This window comes from Ceratina calcarata, unplaced genomic scaffold (genome assembly GCF_001652005.2).
Source record: "Ceratina calcarata isolate Rehan_Ccalc_2016 unplaced genomic scaffold, ASM165200v1 scaffold39.2, whole genome shotgun sequence".
In the NCBI taxonomy this organism is placed as follows: domain Eukaryota; kingdom Metazoa; phylum Arthropoda; class Insecta; order Hymenoptera; family Apidae; genus Ceratina; species Ceratina calcarata.
Genome location: NW_017162322.1, coordinates 1,212,442 through 1,236,835, shown reverse-complemented (window position 1 = coordinate 1,236,835; position 24,394 = coordinate 1,212,442). Strand labels below are relative to the sequence as shown.

The 24,394-nt window shown below is 42.7% G+C and overlaps 2 protein-coding genes across 2 annotated transcripts; both read right to left on the bottom strand.

Moving 5' to 3' along the window:
- Window positions 1–114: 114 nt before the first annotated feature.
- Window positions 115–2,529, bottom strand: LOC108626055 (aminomethyltransferase, mitochondrial). Its single transcript, XM_018026464.2, has 5 exons — window positions 2,144–2,529; window positions 1,613–1,953; window positions 1,161–1,480; window positions 850–932; window positions 115–772 (listed from the first exon to the last, which is right to left on the bottom strand). The coding sequence occupies exons 1-5, from the start codon at window positions 2,406–2,408 to the stop codon at window positions 435–437; spliced, it is 1,347 nt and encodes a 448-aa protein (XP_017881953.1). The 5' UTR covers window positions 2,409–2,529; the 3' UTR covers window positions 115–434.
- A 3,275-nt stretch (window positions 2,530–5,804) lies between these two features.
- LOC113464504 (uncharacterized) lies at window positions 5,805–24,394 on the bottom strand. The gene is made up of 4 exons (XM_026814624.1): window positions 24,188–24,394; window positions 23,585–23,805; window positions 23,141–23,294; window positions 5,805–22,833 (listed from the first exon to the last, which is right to left on the bottom strand). Exons 1-4 carry the CDS (start codon window positions 24,333–24,335, stop codon window positions 22,712–22,714), a joined length of 645 nt encoding a protein of 214 aa, XP_026670425.1. The 5' UTR covers window positions 24,336–24,394; the 3' UTR covers window positions 5,805–22,711.

The following is a 24,394-nucleotide window of genomic DNA, read 5'->3' as shown; positions in this document are numbered from 1 at the left end:
ATATAAACATTGTATTTATCCTTATTTCTGCGTTAAGAATTTTAGTTATTCGTTTTTTAGTATTAAGGATCTAAAACTGGTCAGAGTGAACATTTCCCTTTCCAAACAGGTAAGTTTCCTAATTATTCGCAAATTTAATAGTAAAAACTTCGGTAGATACACAATACTGAATACATAAGCGACGATTCGAGCTCTCTGATAGCAAGGAGATGAATAGTTCGGTTCCAATTCCTCTGCTGGCGGTTTTATTACAAATTTTTTACAAACACTTCTCGAAACTTTCTTCAACCTTCGCTCGGAATAAAAAAATAATTACTCTCATTTGTATATTATAATTCCACAGTCTTTCTCCCATACGACATAAAGAGTCATTCAGAAGGTTTCATGAAATTTTCCACTTTTCAACAAGTTTTGCATTATAAACAGAAATCCGTTTATTTTGCTGTGTAATAGTTAGTTTTCACGAAAGGCATTTTTGTAACAGTCGCTTTGTACGTTTTCGTTCGAACTTCGACCAGGACCTTGCCGCCGTACTGTGCCAGTTCCGGGGGCACATATCCCATAGCGATTGAACGGCCAAGAGTCGGGCTGGGACCACCGGAAGTGATTTTACCAACGTGTTCACCCTCCGGCGTTAGTATACACGCGCCTTCTCTAGCCGGTGGCCCGTGCATGATCGTCAATCCTATTCGCTTCTTCTTAGCCCCGGACTTAATCTGATAAAGTATCTTCTCTGCCCCCGGGAAATTCTCCTCCGCTCTTCTTCTCTTGGCTAAATAAAAAAGATAATCATATATTTGTAGTAAATTCTCGGCTGTAGATTATATATATATTTTTTTTTGCACTGACCTACGAGCCAAGAGAGTCCAGCTTCGACTGGGGTTATTTCTTCATCGATGTCATGACCATAAAGGCAGAGACCTGCTTCTAATCTAAATAGTCAATTATTTTTATGAATTTTTATGATAGGAAGTGAATATTTAAATATTCTTTCGAAACTGATAAATTTTATTACGATAGAGTGAGAGAAACTTCTAGATCTCGTTTAATGAAATATGAAATGAAGCTTAGCACGTTTTCCTCAGACTCATTTCAGATACGTAACTTAACTTCTATTCTGCTGGTAGATTTCCTAAGTATTTAGTAGAGCAAAATTTCACCTTAGGCTGTCCCTGGCTCCTAAGCCAGCCAATTTCGTATCGGGTGTGCCTAAGATCATTTGTACCAAGATGCAGGCTATTTTCGCCGGCATTGAAATCTCGAAGCCGTCCTCTCCCGTGTATCCGCAGCGAGATATTCTGATCGGACTTCCTAGTATCTCGGTGTTCATACATCTCATAAATTTCAAATTTCTCAAATCGCACTTCACGACTGTTTGAAGGACCGATGCCGCGGTGGGTCCTTGCAAAGCGACGAGGCTTTGCTCCAAGGGATGTAGAAATTCCAGGCTCACCGACTTTCCTTGAATTTTAAAAACATCCTGCGATTCAAAGACAGAATTAATAAGAATAGTTTTTTTTCATTTCTTGAGTAAATCGTATTTTTCTTAAATATTCTCATAGTATACAATTTTGCCAGAAATGCGTAGTATAGTAATCGGGTTTATGTTTACCTGTTGCTGAAGAAGCAGTCGAGAGTCCTCGTCCCTCCTACTGGCATTAGATACGACAAAATATTTGTCGTCATCATCTTTCGTGATAATCAGATCATCGATAATGCCACCATTCTCATTAGTAAACACGGTGAGAACCGCGCTACCCTTTTCTAAGTTCTTTAGATCGCTCGTAGTCAGAGATTCCAGGAAAATGGTAGCATCTTTCCCGGTAACTCGCGTTTGGAGCATGTGTCCGACATCGAATAGCGATGCGAAGGTCCTTGTGTGTACATGGGACGCGGCAATAGCGTCTTGATATTGTACTGGCAGTAACCAGCCGGAAAAATTGACGATTTTACCTGATGACATAATACGACGTACAGCTCTTATTTTATACACCTTATAAAATTAGTTTAGATAAAATAAATTAATAATTAGAGTAAAGACACTTGCGTACACGAAGGTCTTTCATCTCAACCAAGTCTCAATATTATAACGTCATACATATAAATAAAATATGAATAATATAATTCGGAAGCCTATTGTTACCTCGATTCTCCACGTGAAGATCGTACAGGCAGGTTTTCCTTGGTTCCGGCGCGGGCTTCGTCAACGTCGATGACGATCGCCGTTGCTCGGCTTCTCTGTTTGACTGTGCTTTGGCATCGATCAAACGTGTTGTACGTGACTTGGATACGTCGCGTTCTAAACTGAATATATAACTAGACGTTTCGCGGAAACCTCCCAACGTGTCCAGACATTTTTCCAAGCTTTCGGGACAGATTGATCTCCCGCGTACACCGAAACGGAGCATTGTTTTCTCGCGCTTAATCGTCGCGTACTAAAACCCGACTACCGATACAGACCAACGGATCTGTTCGTCTCACGATGACCCTGCTGACACGTGTGTCATCTTTTAGACCGACTCGGGTTTAGTATCGAAAATCGACGCGTTCCGTGACGTAAATAGTCTTACGGTTCCGTTTAATCTCCGTCCCTGGTGTATATGTGACTCGCGACACGATCGCACATTGTACTCTGCGCAAACATTTATTTTTCCCAATTGATTTTACTGTTTTTCCATATTCCTATAGATTCCTGTTTCATCATGCCCTTGTTTATACACTTTATTTTTCGAGATACGATTTAAAGACGAAAACGATTCTCGCGAGACTTCGAGTAATCGTTTTTATTTATTAATTGATCATTTTTAATCTTTACTGTTATTACTTATTATTATTTAATCTTTACTTTCCTTCCATATAAATTCATTAAACTTTATAGTATGGAAAATTTTGTGATAATCTTTGGTTATCTAAAAGGAGATTATTTCATGTATAATTTCTTGCTTGTTTCAATGCCGCGGGATCTTTAATAAAGATTTCGTTTGACCTCATACATAATTTCGTTTTCTTCCTAAGCGAAACGATTTTTTCCCTTAAATCACGATTTTCACAACAGTTTATGTTTTTATTCCTGTTCATGAATTCACGGGTATCTCGGGTATCATACGTGTTGCAATAGGAGGAATGATAGAGGAAGGCCTCGAGATAAATAGATACTTTCTTATACGAGCTATGAACAAGATATCGTTATTTTCGCGCGAGTGGGGTCACCAATGCTATTCCAGTCGGAAGAGATAAATGAACTGAGAGAACTTGTGCGCGTTTTTATAGGGGAGAGAGGTGATAATAGTCACGAGACATGATGCACGTCGGATGCTTATTAAATTTTTATTGTACCACGTAATAATAATAATAATAATAATAATAATAATAATAATAATAATTAATAATCATTCGTCACAATAATAATAGCAATAGTTCCGTAATAATAATGACAATTCATCGTCGTCGGTAATTATCCAATGACAAATGTCAATAGTCATATAGTAGCGTGTCGAACGGAGAAACGACTTTTTAAAAAACGAAGACAGTATCAATTGTTCGTTCGTACATTTTGTATTTTTTTTTTCATTTTTTTCTTTCTTTTAGCTTCCGTCGTCTTACTCTTCTCGCTCGCGCTTTTACTTTTTCCTCGTTACTTTTTTTTTTAATCATTTTTAGTCACTTCTTAACCTTTCGCTCTTCCACACGCGCATTCTCTCTCTCTCGACTTTTTTTTTTCTGCTCACCTTGAAAGCTTCCCTTTCTTTCTAACTTTCTCTCACACACACGCACACTTTCTCCCTCTGTCTCGTGGTTTACACAATTGATGCAAAATGTCCCTACACAGTCCGACGAATGTGTGTGTGTGTACGTTTTTTTTATTCCCGATCGATCGATTTTTTTCTTCCGCTTTCTGGGTCGTGGTGTGTTTGCTCGACGCTTTCTCTATGATATTACTGCATTTTTTTTCATTTTTATTTTACTTTTGCTATTTCTCCGCCATTAATTAATCATCAATGAATTATCCGCTATTTTCCCTTGTTAGCACGTGTTGACACATTCACTCACATTGGTTGATCGGTTTGCTAGTGGAGGGACTGGGGGTCGTGGGGGTGGGTTTTTGGAAACATGAGAGGGTGTGTGCCGTTTGTGGAGGATACCGGTGAGGAGTGGAGCATAAGGACGGGTAAGAAAGGACGTGCTGCTGAGGATCTCGGGAACCGGGATGGGAAGGAAGGGATGTGCGCAATGTATCGGGGATGCAATTAATTAGGAACGTTTACGAGGAAAATTGATACGCTGCGGTGAAAAACAGAAGGCGCGATTATTAAATCAAGTCCCACCGGTCAACGGATTTTGTTTGGTCTCTATATCAATTTTGCGTCCGAATTATCTGAGTTTTTTTGCGAGGTCTACGGGCCGAAAGGGATGGAATTTCATTTAACCGAGTCGCGTCGACCGCAGGACATCTTCGCGGTGCCGAGAGCGTCGAAAATCGATAACGGTCGCCTACGATCGCGAGGGGGAAACTGGAGTTCGATCAAGGAGACGGATGGGGTGCGATCGGGAGGGTACATACGTGCGTATGTACTGAAAAGTATACTGCCTCGTTTCCGCGATTTCGTCGCGCTCGTCCCGCGCGTTGAATCGAATTCGTTCTATCTCTCTGCCTAACCATTTTTTTTTCATTTTCTCTTTTTTTTTGCCTCTGTCGCCTCTCCTCCTCTGCTCGTCCTGGGACGCGACAATGTGCCGTCACGCGGTTTCGAATCGAATTGTTTCTTGTCTTTCCATTGGTCGTGTGCGGGAGAAAATGTTTGAAACGCAAAACCGGGGGATCGTTTAATTAGATTGAGGAGTTCGTCGGTAATGGAAATTCGATCGGGCCACATTGTCACGAACGAGGAAGCACATCGCGTACGCGTTCGCGTTTATTGTTGTTACTTATTTTTTTCTTTTGCTTGTTTGTTTGTTTGTTGCACTAGATGTACGTATGCGTGCGTACATACATACATATATGTATATCTTAATATATAGATATTTAATTATATTGTTATTTCATCGGCTATTTCTCCATCTGCTATTTTGGTTTTTTTTTTTCTGCTGTTGTGGTGGTCGTATAAAAGAAAACAAGGATTGAGTCGTTTTTATCTTTTTGGTTGCGTCAAAAAATGTGTGCCTTGTGTACCGGTAAATGCGAAATTATTCCAGCGAACCCAAACTATTGCCTGCTATTGTTTCATCTTGTATGCGTTGTATCGTATCGAAATTCTGGTTGATTATATCAATTTTTGTTTTCGTTTTTCTTTTTTACGCATGTGCTCTCTACCTTTCCTCTTATCTCGTTCCTACCCATTTGGCCGTGACGTGTATTTTTCTTTTTATCTCAATTTTTACTCTGCCGTTTCTCGCTCTTCGCTCGAGGGGAGGGGGACTTTTGTTTGCTCGCCGACATTACAGTGTGCAATCACCGTGAAAAAAAATTTTTTGTTTTTTCTCTCAACTCTCGCATTCTCTCTCTTTCTCTCGCTTTCTCTCGCTTTCTCTCACTATTTCGCGCTTCCCTATGTACTTCGAGTTCGATAATTTCGTCTAAAATTCCATTTTCGCCTTAACTATACACAATAATCATAATATATAATAATAATAATAATAATAATCACGACTCGAATACATCATCGATCACCTCCGAATATAGATACAATAATTCTTCATCTTTTTTTTTTCTCTCCTCCTTCTCTCCGTCTTCTTTCAACTTCTTAACCGCCCTGTTTTTCTCACATTACATCTCACAATAATGATCCTTTAGTTCGTCGTATATATTTTTTTTTTCTGCTGTTGTGGTGGTCGTATAAAAGAAAACAAGGATTGAGTCGTTTTTATCTTTTTGGTTGCGTCAAAAAATGTGTGCCTTGTGTACCGGTAAATGCGAAATTATTCCAGCGAACCCAAACTATTGCCTGCTATTGTTTCATCTTGTATGCGTTGTATCGTATCGAAATTCTGGTTGATTATATCAATTTTTGTTTTCGTTTTTCTTTTTTACGCATGTGCTCTCTACCTTTCCTCTTATCTCGTTCCTACCCATTTGGCCGTGACGTGTATTTTTCTTTTTATCTCAATTTTTACTCTGCCGTTTCTCGCTCTTCGCTCGAGGGGAGGGGGACTTTTGTTTGCTCGCCGACATTACAGTGTGCAATCACCGTGAAAAAAAATTTTTTGTTTTTTCTCTCAACTCTCGCATTCTCTCTCTTTCTCTCGCTTTCTCTCGCTTTCTCTCACTATTTCGCGCTTCCCTATGTACTTCGAGTTCGATAATTTCGTCTAAAATTCCATTTTCGCCTTAACTATACACAATAATCATAATATATAATAATAATAATAATAATAATCACGACTCGAATACATCATCGATCACCTCCGAATATAGATACAATAATTCTTCATCTTTTTTTTTTCTCTCCTCCTTCTCTCCGTCTTCTTTCAACTTCTTAACCGCCCTGTTTTTCTCACATTACATCTCACAATAATGATCCTTTAGTTCGTCGTATATCTATACATATACATATACATATATATATATATAATTTATAAAATGAAAATAGGTACAATTTTGGACGCTTTTCTCCGTCGAAAAAACGCTCCGAAAAATTTCATTTTCGCTTAATAATGCCCATCGGTTGCGATTCTAGTCCACTTGGTAGTAAAATTTTGTTTAGTTTTCACTCGCTCATTCACGCACTAAATACTCTGTCTCTCTCTTTCATTCTCTCTTTGTCACGCTCTCTCAGAGTTTCCCGTCAGAGACACTCGAAATTTCACATTCGCACTGAATGCATTCGTAACGCAATCTTTCACACCCTGCTTCAGATTTCTCACGCTCACGTAATTTGTGTATGCTTTTTTTTCGACAGTCAGACTTAGTATCCCTTTCGCACAAGAAATTTTAGCGATACGAAAATTCGATATCGCACTCGCGATACTCTCAGCCTTTTTTTATTTCATTCGCCTTCGATTTTGGAAAGACATTGAGAAGTTATACTTTTAGGCTGGTCAATCGCGTGCTTCCAGAATCGACGAGGCTTCCAACGGAGCTCGCTGCCGGAACAAAACGTTTCTCCTTCTGCGAAATGTACGCGCTTCGTTTTCTACACTCTACGCACGCCTCCCGCGATTTTTAATAGTATTATTTACAGTCGTTCGATCGTTTTGTCGCGACATTTTTTTTCGAAACTCGAACGGCTCTTCAATTTCTGACTCGCCAGTCTCGTTTCGACGAAGATCGTCGACGATCCCACCTCGTGTTGATCGCGCGGGAAGAATTCCGTCCCGCGCGACGACCGATCGGTCCCACTAATACGAGAATCATGAATTTTAACGAGATTTCCTCTCCCGTGACGACCGAGCTGAATGGGACCTTCGTCGAAACGAATCGGCACGCTCTTAACAGGAAGCCCGAAAGACAAGTTTTCCTATATAACACTCGTTTCCACTTTTTTCGCATCCGCAATTACACTAGATCATCGGAAAAACATGAATCCAACAGTGTTCAATGGTATCTACGTACTTGCAAGTATCTGAAACACTGCTCCTTTCCCAAGTACATGCTTATTCCTAAATGGTTAAAAATAATATTCCATCGCAGTGACAGTGTCGCTTTTGATATGTTTAATTAAATGAAACGGAATCTGCGTCCCGATCGGTTTCCCAGCCTGGAAAGTATCAAAAATTCGATTCAACCAGTTTCGAGGGACGTTTCTATCAATCTAATTTATCCTCAAATGTTGTTAAATTTTTCAGGGAGAACGCGCGATCGGGACGGGGTTCCGTTCGGTACAAAAGATACCGGAAACAATATCCTTCAGTGGTTATTTATGGAGACGTCCTTCTGAACGATAATTTCGCTTTCTATAAAAATCACTGAAAACCTGGACCGTGGAACAGAAGAGCTTCTCCAATCGTTTTCATTTAAAATTCTCGATACCATAGTAAGTGAATCACATCGAACACTGCCCACCCGCGTCCCGCCACGAGCACTCCTCGTCGGACGCCGGGTGGCGTGGTAAAACGATTGAAATTTTTGGAAATTGTTCTTCCGCGTGCGGCCCGGAAGTCGTTCCGTCGCACGGAAGCACTCGAGTTGACGAATGTCTCTTCATATCTGCTTTTTAAAACGGTGTGTGAAAACGGAAACAGTGACAGACCCGTTCGGTCCCAACGAATATACGGCGCCGGACCGAACCGGGTGTCACAAAAAAGGCTCTCGCGATTCTTTTCGCCGAACATATTACGTTCTCTGCTTTTGTTCATTTCATCGTTTCTCGCAATCATCGAAAGCGTTGCTCTTTCTCCTGGATAGTGCATCACATGTATCATCATACATTAAGAACCATTTATGAGTAATCCTACACAATGCGGAACTTGCTCGTAACCGAAAGAGACTGCTTAATTATTTATTTCCTTCGACGTTTCGCTTTTTTTTATTTTCTATTTAAATCTTTTTACCTGACTACTCTCGTTTTCTCCCTTTCTACATCACTATCTTTCCTCCCTTGTTTCCAGGATTTACCATCTAGATTATTTTGCGTTTTTTTTATTTTTCTGCGTCGACCATTGCCGAAAGTCGAAATTGTAAACGCTGCTCAAACTACGTACGCGGCGCTTCGAGGATTCTTGTATATTATACGGCTTTCTCGAAAGTGTTGGCTGCCCGGGGCAACGCCGTCGGAACGCGAGTTCCGAGGACGTCGTCGGGGTGCGTAAAACAAAATTCTTTTCTCCTTAGCTCTTTATCGCACTCCAGATGTAAAACCTTCCACATTACGTGTTTTCTAATCGCGTGTTGGTCTCCCTCCCGCCTCCTTATTGCTCAGCGCTGTCCAATCGACTTTTTATCAGGACGTCGCTTTTATTCTACTCCCGTTTCTATGATCAATGTGATGTTTAGATTTTGTACACGTTCGAATAGGACAGCGCGTTTGGAGGCGAGAAGCGATCGAAACAGTTACCTCGCTCGCCGATCGACGGTAGGCTCAAGAATCGATGGCGATAACTAATAATAGTAGTAATAGTAGCAATAGGCTGTAACTAATGGTAGTAGTAGCGATAACTGATAAACGCCGGCGAAATTGAAAGTGTGAGGCCCCTCTCGTCAAACCCACTGCGGATTTTTACTCGAAATAATATTTTTCAATAGAGTCGATAGAAATTATTATACAATTTCTCTCAGATTTATGCGATTTTTCTTTCAAACGTCGTGATATGCACTTCTGATATTTTTCTACAAATCCGCAGTTATATTAATTATCAAATTCCAGTAATCAAATTTCTGTTAAGATTCACCTCGACGCACTTTCAACGCCCCGCCGGCGGAACAATAGGTAACGATAATATTTTAATAAATGCACGTGTCCTAAATTCCTTGCGACAATCGTCAGCGTATTTCAGAGATTTTTATTTAACACCGTGACAGTAAATCACGTACGGTTTGAAACGTTCTATTTAGTCGGACCGTCGATAGCGAACCTCGACGTTTTAAGGAACCACATTGACGTACCACAAAATTAATCTAACGTACAATAAAAGGGGGAGGGGTGGAAGAGAAAGAAAAGAAGTACGTACATAATATAACGATGGCCATAGAGTGCCACGAAAACAGGTGTTTTTAACTTAATTAACGTGTAACGCGATGATGATCTCCGATGTGCAATTATTGTGATGATAACTAACGATAGACTAAAACTTATAATAGTAATAACGGTAAAACTAGTAGTACGAAAATTAAGGGTAATAAAAATGATAAATTAGCGTGTCTTCTAAACGGCTGTGGTAGCAGTGTAGCAGTAGTAGTAATAGTAGTAATAGTAGTAGTAGCAGTACACCGGTTGCAGTAGTCAAAAACGACGCTAGGACTGAATAGTCTGTATGTACCTTCGAGATGTTAAAGGAGAAATAAAACAATAAAGGGAGAAACGGTACTGGATACAAAAAGACGGGAAGGGGGGGGGATGAAAAATATGTATGCGTGTACTATTTAAGACTTGACGCAACTGTGAACGACAAATCGTAACAAGTTTCGTTAGAAAACCGGCGACCCGACACGCCTTTTCTACGCGAATAGTAACTAAAGAACCGTAGTTTTGTTTACGCGAGTCCCGCGTGCACGTTTTCATTTCTGTTCTTACTTAAAGAAAAAAAAAAGAAATAATAATAATAATAATATTAATAATAATAATAATAGTAAAGAGGACGTGGCTCGAGAGTGATCCGAGCTCCGTGTATGTCACTAAACCACTAAATTACACGATACGAACGATGAATTAATTAATTAATTAATAGGCAGTAACTAATCGTAAAACTCCTTAGCTCGTCGCCTTCGTTCTTCGTTTTAACCAATTCTGACTAGCAAACATAACTCGACGCGGTGTTTGTATTCACCGATATCGAATGCCAGAACCAACGAATCTCAACTTTCAACGAAAATTTCCGAACAGAATTCTCGACCCGTCTAGTGTTTCTTTTCTCGTTTTTCACCGTTTCGCGAAGGAAATAGGAACTCGAATTGAGACCGGACCCGATAGAACCGACTCGTCCCCTCGGCTCGCGTGGACACGCGTGACGATCAGTGAATAAAAACGTCGCGAAGTGCGATTAGCGAAGAGTACGCAGGAGAATGCAACTCTTAATCGAAAATTCTGGGACTCGATCAGTCCAATTGTTTTGTCGATAGCATCAGATGACATCGAAAGAGAATTTTTTACATAAAGAAGATATAAAATTTGTCGTGAATTCCGTTCCTTCTCCTGGCACTCTTCTAACTCGAACGACAGGACATAATATAATATGTAATGGCATACATAAAAGAGACAAAGAGGAACGTATAACGCGATTATTTTTCCTTGTTTCTCGATTGACTAACGCGCGCGATTTAAACAGAGGGAAAAAAAGGAAACGGAAAAGAAACAAAGGAAAAAAGCGAGGATTATCTCTCACGCTGAACATAACGTGTTAGAGAAGTAAAGCTTAACAAACGACGCTGGTTGTTAGTGGCGTACAAAAAGTGTCAGTCGTTACGCGTAAAAATTACTAGTAGAGGGAAGACATCGAAAACGAGATTAAAGAAGAGAAACGCGACGGTTTTCCCTAGAAACAATTTTTCCTTTTTCTCGCGAGCAGACGAAAATAAAATGAACAGAAGAGGGAGACTGAAAATTTGGCAATTGCTCGAAAACGCGCTCCTTCTACGTACAACTTTTACGTCCCGGCTTCGCTCGTGTATAAATAATAAGTATACAAATAATTATATAATATTTAACGAGTATAACTTTCTCTCTCTCGCTCTTTCTCTCTCTCAACGTATGTATATATATATTTATATAATATAACTCTATATGTGCTTGTTCGTGTATACATACAAGTATATGTCTAAAATATGTATATTTGTATAAAAAAAAGGTAATAGGGAAGAACTAAACAGAAAAAAAAGGAGAATCTCGAAACGTGGCTACTATTCCCTTACTACCGATTCTTTCTTCGTCGATTCGCTTGTCTCGTTCATCTCTTTTTCGATAGATCTCGATCAGTTTCTTTTCGATTTGCTGTTTCTCTCTAAAAAATACGCCTCCAATTGCCCTTCAGCAATCTCTTTTCCTCGTTGTAATCAACTAATCAGTAATAACTAATAGCGATAATAGAGTAGCGATAATTATAATAATAGTAGCAGTAATAATAGTAATAATCGTAGCGTTGAATTAACCGGACCGTTCGACGGATCCCCGCGTCGCGTTCGATTCACTTCTTTTTTTTTTCAAAATTGACTAATCGTTCTAAGATCTTTTTTTAAGAGTCAGGACTGGATTTGCTTGAACGCGAACGGGGATCCGACCAATGCCCTCGCCAGACAGCGTGGATGGGCAAACATTTAAGAGTAAAAAAAGGATAAAACACGAAAGAACAATTAACAACTTATCATCGAAGCATATCGAAAGATTCATTCGCACCGTACATTCAGTTTTTAGGATTTCTGAAAAAGTGTCGCTTTTTTCACATCTTTTTTTTCTTTTTGCTTATACAAGGATCGATCGGACTTTGGCCGACTTTTAGATACAACGAAAAGAGGCTACTTGTTTAGATTCTTTTTTTTTCCTTTGTCAACAACGCGGATATTTTCTCGTGTACGGTCCCACAGGCCCAGTCATTTTTCATCAGCGCAGCGATTAGAATTCGTCCTAGGAATTTTTGTCCCCGCACCAATTGTTACAAAGTCGATCTTCCACGAGCCTCGAATCGATTCTTTCGGTTCGACGCGTTTTTCATTTTTTTTTCTTTTTTTGGTGTTCGAACACATAATAAATAAGTACCGATACTGCCGGGCGAAAACATCTCGCTTCTCGGCTTTGTACCCTCTTTTGACTAGAATTGAATTTCGAATGACTAGGACGAAACGCATGGGCTCTCTATCCTTTTACTAGTTCTCTCGTTCCTTCCTGACGATCTGAATTCACGTGGGCCCGCGGAACCGGAAGTGCGTCGATATACAATTTGCCCAAAAGGGGACTTCGACCAAACTCAATCGATACCATTAAACCTGCACGCACATTTTCGTCGCATCGTGCTAAGACTGTCGTTTCGCCACCAATTGCTTTTCGCGGTTTCTCTACTGGAACGTATACTCGGATAGGTTCTTTATTATTCAGACGGTAGAAACGCGACGAAAACGGGCGCCGAAAATTAAACAAGAAGATTTGTTTTGTCATTACTCGATCAACTAACTGCGCGTAAAGTGTCAGAAGTTCGTAACTCAACTTTGTCTTTTTTTTTTCTTAAACAAATCACCGCCGCCTCTCGCGTCCCGTTTCCCAAAACCAAAACGCCCATCTTTTTCAAACAGTGCATTCCTTTGATTCCCAAAACGTCTTCAATTTTTTTTAGATGGACGTTCGTATCTAAATTCCTTTTTTCTTTTACTTCTCGTCGTAAATCGAGAAACGTTCATAAGGGGGAATACGAGAAGCGAGTGACGGCGAATGAGAATCCATAATTGAGACATCGCGAACGGATATGAAACAATGCGTACACGTAAAACTGGGGGATGGTGGTGGTGGTGGTGGTGGTGGTGGTGGGTGGTAGGTTCTGAAAGGATTACCTGTTGTGGGATGGGCGGGGGAGGTGGTAAGTTGAATGGATCTGATCTGCAAGGATGGGCGGGGGTCAGTGGGTGTTTTGTATTGTGTTGAAAGCAACGTCTTAAGTGAAGTAACTGAACGCTGCACTTGAAAGTCTAATAAAAACACGGGGGAACTTGAACGCACGTAGCTCCGCGTCTTCCTGGACCGAGGAATTAAAACCGGTGACGTTACTTTTTTTTGTCTTCCTCTCCATTTCCGGAGGATGTTTTCCGAGTTAGTCTCTGGATTTTTTCTTTCTTTAAGTGACGCGTCGCGACGCTCGTTCAAGCACCCTCCGATCCGCGTCCGAGTACCAGAGCCCTGTGGTTCATCTCCGTAGTGAGTGCCTCCGCGATTTATTTATTGAGTAAATGCGACGCCTGTGCGCGGTCGCTTGCTGCCCTTAGAATATAGTGTCGAGTACGTTTAATTAATAATTATGCGTGTATGCGTTACTGGTTAACTGTTAATTAACTTGACTTGACAAATGGTTACGGTACTGTAATTAATTAATTATTTATCTGTGTTAGTTTAAATATGTATGACTCCCATCGTACGTAATCGTCTCCTCCTCGCGCTCTCCGCCTACTGTCTCGATCACATCTTTCTCTCTCGACCTATTCGGAGTATGCAACGTACACGTTGCCTAAACTACGAACACTTAGTACACTTAGTAGCATATTTATTCTGTTAAATACTGATTGAACCTCGGGTGGGGATTCACGGGACTCGATTTTCTGGGGGAAACGCGCGGCCGGACCGAATAGATGAAAACAAATTGGAGAACGGATTTTCGTTTTTCGTTAAAAATTATCAAATTTCGTTGTTACTTCATTTCTAGTTTTTACTGCGAACCGCGCGCTGATAATCCGAAAGCGATCCGAACGTTAACGCGAGTTATCACGATGGCTGGGGTCGAAGGAAATTGCGTACGAAATGAATCCGGTATCTCCGGTCGTTCCACTACGCGGTGGTGCACGACAAGACTGTAAACACTGAAAAGACCATGTATGCTTCCTGTATACTTACTTAGTTAACTGTTTATTGCGGTACACTGTAATAACTGTTCTACCATAGTACTACTAGTTGTGAGTTATACTTGAAAACGCCTGTTTAACTGTAACAGAAAACCCTGACGAAGGCACCCACTAAGCGGACTTTCGTATTCTTCTGTCATACTGTTCACTGTTCAATTTCGTGACTCCGAATCATTTACGATTTAGTTGCTCTTTTAGATCACTTCATATTTGTGTCAATTACAATTTGAAATGTAATACTATTAATTGTACCAATGGTTGGGATTCTGGCTTCTGATCGGCAAGGAAAACAAATGTTTGGGCTCGGTATCTCGTCTCGAACGCGCATACGGGGGGTTCACGGTTCGGGAACAGGGTAACGAAAACACATTCCCGTGAACAAAAATTTGGAGAATATTTCGAAAAGAGTGTCGACTCGTCGCGGAACCCGGAACGGTTCGCCGGAGCGAGGCTCGGTCCGGATTACGGCGACCAGCCAGTACGGTGGGTTCGCAAACGTTCGTCGCCGGTTTGGTTTGTGTTACCGATTGATTGATTAGAGCGTCTCGATCGATCAGATTCACGGCACGTTACTACTCTGCTGGAGTTTCAGCATGCATATTTCTCGAGGAAGAAGAACAACAAAACGCGTCTTCTCGTCTTTCCTTTTTACGTCCAATGTGTACGCGTCGCCAAAGTGCCCGAAGATCATCAAGACGATCGACAAATTGATTTCCGGCAAGAGTTAGCTATTGTAAATGAAACGGTGATTTTTGAACGGTGCCGAACGATTGTAAGAAATGCAATTAGATTTTTGTGTTTGTTACTTGGAACTCCGGGGGATGGTATCGCAGCCTCCATGTTCGGGGTTTGTTGATTGCTCGCACGCCTCGAGTGAACGGGGCGAACTCGAGCAACGGACGGCGACGACGCACGGCAAACGCGAACCCACCGCCTTATCAGCTATGCCTCTTCATTTATATAGTGGACATTGAAACAACTTATTCCGGTTTTTAATCACGGAGGCTCGGTCAGGGACACCGCGTGAAAACGCGAATGCCGCCGAGGCGCTCGCACTGCTAGACTGTCGGTTTTTTTATTTCATATGCTGCGCACTTACGATACACACTGTCACGAATATACACATACGTCATTGCCTCGGCTTCCTTTCGGTCTCTCTCAGTCGATGGGATCGGAATGGATCGATTAGCTCGCGATCGTACGTGATATATTCGTTGTGAGAGATTATTTCATTAAAAAATTAAAACCCGATCGAAAACAAATCAACGGTTTTTGCTTGTAAAGCCGCGAATATCGAACAACGGCTCTCCTAATGCCGTTGCTACTTCCTAGGATGGTTTACATATTACACACTGGTATTTCTGTACGCGGGACAGGCTCTCCTTTGTCCGTGTCGTGCGAGGCGCCACCCTTGTATCCGTCGAACGACGTCCCACATCGTCGGACGTTTCTCGTTCGACTTACACCTGTTCCGGTTGGTTGGTATCTCGAGTTCTACGTACGTGGCTCGCCTCGCAGCCTGCGCCGCGTCCTGTTCGACATTCTTCGACGAAGATTATGTCGCGTCACTTCCGGGTTTATTGGGTCAAGTCAGGGATGCATGGTCGACGTCACGCGTCGAGACGCGGACGTCATCTCGTCATCGGTACTGCATCCAAACGTATGCCAAAGGCCGCGAATTTAGTTTCGTGCTCGTTTTCTATTTTCCCATAATTTATTTTGTTCCGTTTTGGATGAATTGCTTTTAGTTCTTTTTGAAACCGTAAATCCTCGTTCACTGCCGCTCGAAACGATTCCTCTGCGCTCGTCAAGCGAGAACGAATCGGTGACGATCCTCGCGCGGATCTTATCAAACGGATCGGTAGTAAACGTTCTTATTCTTTTTTCTTTTTTTTTTTACTTTGTATACCTTGTCGGCCGAATTGTTCTGGTTTTTCGTTTTTTGAAAATTCTGCTTTTTGCTCGTGACAATTTACAAAATCAATTGGCTTTACATATCCGTAGCGTGTGTAGTTAAGTGTAATTAAGTGTAGAGAGTGTAGCAGAGTGTGTAGTTGTAGGCGTGTAAGTGTGCGTGCCTGCGATAAACGCAGGTGTGTAGACGACACGCTTGACGCGGCCGCCTTGTATATGAGAAGTGTGTGAGCGCGCGGGGTTGCACGCTCGATAACCAGGGCAACTTTGGTTTCGATTGTGTACTGGGGCCGAGATCGTGAGACTCGGCCGTCTCTGTCTTAACTCGTGTGTCTGTGCTTGTCTGTGATTCTGTCGCTGTGAACTGTTTGCTCCTTGGCGAGAATACCAATTTTACCGCGACGCTCGATTGGCGCCGCGGATTTTGCGTTTGATTCGTTAGGTCGAGTCGTATTTGTGAGTGTGTATGCACTGGGAGTATACACCAGCGCATCCGGGCTATGGCATTTTTTAGATTATTTAAACATTTAGCAAATTTACATGAAAGAGATTAAGATTATGGGTAAGGGCTGGTTTTGCAGTCCACGTGCTTCCTTCTGCTCCGTCGATTTTCGTTTTCACCATACGTTGTCTCCTCAACGTCAACTGCACTCGCTTCGTTTTTCGCTTTTCCTGTCGCCCGGTAGTTCCTTGTATCCAGCGGCCGGCTCGGTGCGATACGGCTCGCCGCCGCTCGATCCTCTCGTCGATTCCTCTGCGACCTCGACACACGTCCGTCTCGGTTTCGCATCGTTCGCGAACGGCTCCAGCCGTTCCGCCGTCGTGTGCCGTCGAGAGTCGTCGGCCGGGCGGCGAGCTCCTTCCTCTTCTTTCTTCCGAGTCGAGCTGTGCGGTTCACCGCGGATCGCCTCTCGTGTCTCGCGGACTACGTCGACAGTGGTAGCTCGTTGAAAATCCGGCGAAGGTAGACGCGCTGCGCCACCGGCCCGCTTACGAGTTACGGGCATATGTAAATCAATATATTTGTAAATTATTTTTTTGTGCTTTTTTTCTTGCCGGCACGCCTACGTCGGGGCGAGCACGTCAATTTTTTTTTTATGCTTTATTATCATCGCTTATCATTCTTCGATTACAGAACATACACTACTAGAGCTATTGTAACTTGCGTTTGTTGTGTGTTTTGTTTAATTTTTAATTAATTATGGTACACGTTCGCGGGGCACGGGCCGGCGCCTCGGGAATAATTCATCCTTCTCGCGCGGGGATGTGATGTGTGTCTGTTGGTATCGTGGCGGGGAGTTTCGATCGGCTCGCCCTTCTTTTTTTTTTTTTTCTGTTTTTCCACCGATTCTGGATCGCTTTTTGCTCGCACTACCTTTTCTTCCGTTCACTTTTCAATCCTCTCCTCTCTCGTCTACTTTTTGTTTCTCCTTGACGTTCAATGAAAAAGCAACCCTCGGCGCACGGCAGGATGCACCGGTGAAAAGCTGTCGTCTCGTTTCATGATCGTTCACGATCACGAATGATCTCGACGGTTGTGCTCTGGGTGGTTGTGTTTACTGTATTGTTGTTGTTGTTAACATTTTTTTTTTTTTTTGTTTCTCCTTTTGAAAGCTGACAATGGCGATAGTGATGGTGAAAAGTGGTGATGCTGTTGCTTCTTTTTCTTATTCAAAATCTCTTTCGTATCATCTCCTCCGCTCCTATTTTCGTGCACCATTATATTTTTTGGATGATTTTCTTCATGTTTTGTCGAGGGACCGTAGAACCTTTTTTCCACTTCGTTTGTTTTAGAAAGATGTTTTCTTTACTTCGTTTTCTTTTTTTAGAAAAATTAATTTTATAATCGTATTTGAATTTTCGTTATTACTGTTCCTTCTGCGTGTGCGGCACGCGTATCACCAAAAGAACAAAGGTCCTGATCTTCGCCTGACACAAATGCTCGCTCATTCACTCTTTCATTCGATCGAACTTCGACCTCTCTCCTACGTTCCGATTAATCTAGTCTCTATTTGGATAATCGCGCCGCACCTTTGCCGAAACAAACGAATCCGCGTTCTGAAAAACGTTTCATATAATATACCCGGAATGGGAACGGTGTCTCGCGTTCTTCCACGAAATTGCAATGTCATACCTCCTGGATGAAAAATGAAAGAATCGTGTTTCGCCAAACGTGTTTGGTCCCTGTCTTAATTTGGAGGCTAGTCGGTGCCGGTGGTGCGAGTGTGTGAAGAATTTGTGTTCTGAGGCTTACTTATCTCTATCCTATCGTAGCTGTACAATCCATCGCAATGCTGTGTGTGTGTATGTGAGCGTGTCTGTGTAATCGTGTGTCTTGAGTGTCGAGAAAAAAAAATTTCCCGATCAGCGACGCCCATTTTGGAGAACGTTCTTCTGCGGCAACCCTTTTGCCGGATTACGGCTTTCTTTTATAGTTGGTAATGAAGCGACTCGGCGGTGTGAGGGCTCGCATAAGAACGAGGACCAACGACCAGGCGTACACCGATGACGAACAGAAGCATTGGTTCGATAAAAACGATTATCGTTGGTTGCGTGAACGAGGTGTATGCACTCGTCCAGCTTTAGGTATTTACATAGAAACTAACCCTATTTCGCATTATGTACTTGATTTAAGTTTACCAGTAAATTCTCAGTTTATGCTTGTGATATCAAGGTGTATTTACATACTACTTAATCCGAGGAAAAAACGCCCTGTAACGAAAAAATTTTATAATAAGAACGATCAATGATCGACCCGCGTGCGCTCCACTGAGAACCCGGAGCGCCCCTCGCACTTTTACACGTTCCAAGGGTGCTTTTCTCGATGCGTCGCCGTTTTCTGCGAAGGCTTCCTTTTCTCTGTTGTCGAATTGTAAATTTGTCAAAAGTAATTCTGAATGACGGCGACGCTTTCGCTTTGAAAGTGATTCTGAAGTCGGTCGAGGGATCGGCCTGCGGGTTCCAGTCGCGAGGCGAGTGCGATCGTTAAATGTAGCTTTGACGATGAATCTTTTAGCAATCTTTTCTTCTCTCGTCCCGGATGGTGAAAAAAGCCTGGCTACCCAGCGGCTTCTCGGCGCGTGTCTTTTACGTTCAACGAAGATGACGACGTTAGGCTACTTTCGTAATTGGCGAACAAAGGGGTCCCCTGAAGAGGAACGGAGAAGTTTCGATAGACTCTTTTTGCGATCGTCGGGAAACGGAATTTCGAATTTCTGTTCTCCGTTTTTAACGGTTCTAACATCGAGACGGTGACTTTTGAAATGAAAGCGCGTTCGACAGAAGTTCTCTTTTCGAATTGTCTCGGGACAGAAACAGGAAAATCGTTCGGGAAGCGAAATTTACAGAGAATGGGGATTTAGAGGTGCAAGGAGGGAATTCATACGAACCGGTTCACGGAAGGAAAAGTCTCGTCGAGAATCTTCCAAGGGAACAACAACAACAACAATAACGCGGGTCGACGTACGACGTGTCTCTAGGGAAGAAAAAATTCGGCACGCTACCATTATTTCTTTTTCAAGTTCCGCACTCTTCAGTCCGCGATTGCCAGTCGAAGAAATGAAGAAATCGAACGTGTCGTAGGTGAATCGTAGTCGAAATTTATCTTAACAATTTCTTTGGACCGCCTCTGACTCGTCTTTTTTTATAATAAGAATTTTTAGACGATTCCGACAAAATTCGAATTTCAAGAAGCGCGTATATTTTCTTCTTTCTATCATTTTTGCTTTTGATTTGATAGGAGGTTTACGGTCAACGTTTCGTTCCATCTCGTCTGGTCTCGTCGAAAGGTTTCGTTTATCAAAAGGTCGGAAAAAGGGGAACATCGAAGTCGAGAGAGTCGATTGATGGGGCGTTACAAAGAGGCGTTTAGGGGGAGTAAGGGGCTGGCCCGAGTTTCTCTAAAAAAGTTCGCTCCATGGTCAAAAAACCTACAGACTTTCTAAATTCTTCTTCTCCTCTCCCTCGTCATCCTCATCTTCGTATCTTTTTCTTTTCCCTATCTCTCTTCCTATCTTTCATTCGTTCTTTCATATCATTCTTGTTTTCTTTTTTTTTTTTTTAAATTGATCCACCTCTGTTCTGCTTCTCCTTCTTCTTCCTTCTAAGTATTGCGAGAACGTAACGGTATATTGCAAGTAAAAGTTCGAAACGACGCAAGTATTTTTACGCGTTCAGATATATTACCCGGAAATAAAAAAATATTTCGCTTATAACGATCACAGGACCTCAGATTATTACCTGAAGCACGCTCTCTAAAATCTCTCTCATTCGTATCACACTTGCACGCTCTCATCCTTGATGCTCACGAAGCATTCCCTTTCGCGCGTATTCTCCTTACCTTTCATCCGTGCGCGCGTGCCCGCGCTGGTACTCGCCAAACCCCGAGCAGTCCCGTTCACTCGTTAAATTCTTCCCTTGCTCTCCCACTCTTTCGCCCCCGTCCGATTCGTTTCCTATTATCCGATTGCATCTGTCCTGCCAGTCCGTCCTCCTCGTCCTCTGGCCACCCTCGTGTAACGTCCGTCCCTTCACACTCTCATCGACGTTGTTCGGGGCTCGTGTACCTCCGCTCGGGCACGCGCTCCTCATTCGCTCAATTTTCTTTTTCGCCTAAATTTATCCTAGTCTCATAGACCCTATATTTATTATTTATAATATTTATAATATATATATAATATATATATAATATATATAATATTTAGCATTTAGTTTTTTTTTTATTTACTCTCTCTCTCTCTTCGCGTCGTCTTTCTCTCTTCTCTTGTTCTTCGTCATTTTTCCGACGTGCGTATACACCTCACGCAATTTGTCTCGCGAAAAATGCTCTTGTACACTCCTACGACGCTTTAAAAATGTGTACAACTCGAGCCGGGGTCGAGTGGCCCCCGGCCCAATTCATTTTTTCTTCTTTCTTCCATCATACACTCCAGACTCTCTGTATGTATATATAATATATATAATATAACTGTTTGTAATAATTATATTTTGTTTGTCCGCTTACGAGCTAATAGTTTTCGTGCTGCCGACCAGCACAACGTATTCTGCGCGCATTCATCTTCTTCTTCATTTTTTATAACCCTTACTTGTCGAGCAGGTTTCATCTTCATCATCGTCTTCTTCTTCTTCGCGATGTGTGTGTTTCTGTGTATGTATATTATATAAGTAAGTGTAAAGTGTCCGATGTGTAATCTGTGTAACAAGTATTCTCTGTGTACAACGTATCACTAAAACGTAGCTAGCCGCCGCGGCTGTACGACGAGGCCTCCTCGTCGCGCCGCGCGGCGATATCGCGGGTCAGACCGTCCGTTTTCTCTGCTAGTTTTTGTTTTATCCTCGTTATTTAATTACAATCTCGCGTTCGTCCGATAAACGGGAAGGGGGATGCTGTACGTATTATAACGACGTGTAACGAACGTACCAGGAGCCAGCTGATCCACCTGACCTCGTTTACGCACGTCGACGTATCAGACAAAGCGTTTTGTCTCGTGGCTTAAACGTTAAGGGAGCTAAGATTAAGGGGAACCTTAAAGTGGCTTTTTTGTTTGTTTGCAGGTATGTATAATATGTATATAGTTTAGTTTGTTGAGCCTAGACGGACCGCGGCCGGGACCGGGGCTGACCACTAGCCCCGTGGCCACGTCCGCCGGGTGCGGCTCTTGTACTAAAAAAAACCATAGTACACTGCGCCCTTGGGTCGGCCCTGGGTCGCCAGGGACGACCCGCGGATTGCGCGACCGGTTTATCGGCTTCGTTCGATTATTATTATGGCACGTTTCGGGGGTGACGTAGAACAGCGACGGTGGCAACGCGTCCTGAGAATTCTGTAAGAGCGACTTCGACGAAACAAAGGATTATAACACCGCGCGAAAGAAAAGGTCGCCGTTCCGAGCCGCGATGATCGCGGACGAACGGGGACCTGCTCGTTCGGCGAACGTTGTCGTTCTAGGAACTCTAGTCTCAGGACCGAAGTAGGAACAACGTGATCCACGCGGGAAGTCTCGAGACCCTCGCGTGATGTTTAAAGATCATTGCCACTGCTGCGTCACGCACCGTCTAACGGATTTCTAGATGCGACCGTTCGTCCTCCTGCCCTGTTTCCGTACAGGGGAAGAGTCTCACGGTTGGACCGACCGTGAGTCGGTCAGAGTGGACATCAGGACGTCTGACACCGAAGTGCACCGTTCCTGATATCGGATAATTTGTTTCTACTGCTGAGACAGGAGTATTTTCGCGGATGACCACACTTGGACGCCTGTGTCAGAGTCGACGTAGAGAACGATGAACCGTTTTCAACGGTTCATCGCCGATGTACGTCGCTCTTTACACGTTGTCAGAGTTACCGATCATTTCGTCGGCTTTCCTCTTGACACCACGGTCTTCGGCATGCTGTTGCTGCTGCTGCTGTTGCTGTTGCTGCTGCTGCTGCTGTTGATGCTGTTGTTGATGGGGAAGAAGACCGAGTCCAGACGAACCCTGCTGTTGTTGCTCGTTGAGAGCCACCGAACGTTCAATGCCTTGTAGCTGTTGCTGATTGAGTCGTTCGGCTTGCTGCTGCAGGCCCGTCTGATCTGACGTCCAAGGGGTCCACTCGTCTCAGTAGTAACTGAATTTTCATGGTTGCTGATTGTTCTGCTGATTGACCACGTGCTGGAGGGTGAAACTCAACGCCCGGGGGTCACCGTGAAGCCTCAAGGCCTGTTCTAATCGTTGCTCTTGTAACCGCAACGCTTCCCCTATAAAATTTTACAATATTTGTTTAACCAAAATTTTGTTTAAAGTATAGTGGATTTTCAATCGATGCTTTTCTGTCAATTTCTATTTAGTTTACTAGAATTTTTACTAAATCTATTATTTTTGTTTCCCGCATTTGAGAAGGTAAATTTTTCAATTTCTTTTCACTGGCGTATTTTTCTATAATTTTATATAGAATATTAAAATGATAGAAAAATTAGCCAGTGACGTGTGACGTGAACGGAAATTGGGACATTGACCTACTACTTTGAGTCGAGATGTACTGTGATGAAGAAATATTGAACTCACCAAGGTCTGGCGGTAATGTATCTTGCTGAGACATTTGTTGGTTCGTGTGATGTCCAGGCATGCCAGAGGTACTGCCTCCGTTATGCTGTCCTAGGTGATGTCTCACTTCTCCACTGACCGCTGAACTAGCCGCCGCCGCTGCCGCTTGCGATACCTAAACCAAACATTTGATCAACTTAATTTCGAACATTCCACAACTACTGAGTTTTGCAACTCCTTCCATTATTTTATTACCGATTTTTTTTTTATAAAACTGTGTTATTATGTACATCGTTTATTAGCCAACCAGATTTATTTCGTACGCTATTTGCATGATACTTAAAATCCTGAATAGTTCTCTATATGTCAGAGAAAAATAGAAAAAAGGAAGAATACGTTTCTGATCTTTTTTAATAAAAAGGGTTTTCCTTCCGTAATTCGTTTTAACGCGAGACAAGAACTTACAGCCAGTCTTATCGCGGCCTCGGCTTGAGAACGCAGCAACGCTTCCGCTTGGTGCATTCTGAGAGTCTGTTCTGGTCCGGTTGCTTGAACGCCCTGCTGCTGCGGCCCCGTCGATCCTTGTGCACCGCCGCTCATGTCACCATTGTTCCCCATCCTCATCGCCGCCGCCAGAGACGCCATGTCTGCTGGCGACAGGTTCTGCGACACTGAGCTTTGCAGACCTGTGAAATCATCTTCTCTCTTTTTATCAACATTCACGATCTATCGTCTTGCTAATTGATTCAGATGATTTATTAATAAAACGTGAATTAGACAAAGAAAATTTGCAATCAAGACTTAATAACTGTGTTTAATTTAAAATACGTAACAGTGAAACTTTTGGAGTTCGATGAAATTCTCGTGTGCCTGTTTTCCCCTGAACTCGTCGCTCGCAAATGAAACATTATCGACTCGGTAATAATTGGCACAAATCCGTGGTACGTATCTCCGCGCGTCTTAGATAAGAACGCTATCGACAGCCTCGAACGGGCCAAGAAGCTCGGAGCATCGCGCGCGCCCGATACTCTATCGAGCGTTCGGGAATAATAAAATCGCAAGTCTTACCCGCTTGTACGGCGGCGGCCATCACTACCATACGTTGCTGCTGCGTCTGCATATCGTCGTGGTACTGTTGCGCCGAGCCCGGTTGACTACCCGCTCGCAGCATCTCGCTGACGATCAGCTTGTTGCCGCTCGGTCCCGGCGATGCCATATTGTTGTTATTGTTATTGTTGTTGTTGTTCAGCAGACCGGTACCTGCGCAGAAGTCTG

What these genes read in the sequence shown, in the direction of transcription:
- LOC108626055 (XM_018026464.2), bottom strand. Translation starts at nt 2,408, where the DNA reads ATGCTCCGTTTCGGTGTACGCGGGAGATCAATCTGTCCCGAAAGCTTG. An exon ending in GACTGCTTCTTCAGCAACAG is followed by an intron (nt 1,481 to 1,612) that starts GTAAACATAAAC and finishes TTTGAATCGCAG; the next exon opens with GATGTTTTTAAAATTCAAGG. An exon ending in GGAGCCAGGGACAGCCTAAG is followed by an intron (nt 933 to 1,160) that starts GTGAAATTTTGC and finishes TTGACTATTTAG; the next exon opens with ATTAGAAGCAGGTCTCTGCC.
- LOC113464504 (XM_026814624.1), bottom strand. Translation starts at nt 24,335, where the DNA reads ATGGCATCGCCGGGACCGAGCGGCAACAAGCTGATCGTCAGCGAGATG. An exon ending in GGCCGCCGCCGTACAAGCGG is followed by an intron (nt 23,806 to 24,187) that starts GTAAGACTTGCG and finishes ATGATTTCACAG; the next exon opens with GTCTGCAAAGCTCAGTGTCG. An exon ending in TACATTACCGCCAGACCTTG is followed by an intron (nt 22,834 to 23,140) that starts GTGAGTTCAATA and finishes AAAATTTTATAG; the next exon opens with GGGAAGCGTTGCGGTTACAA.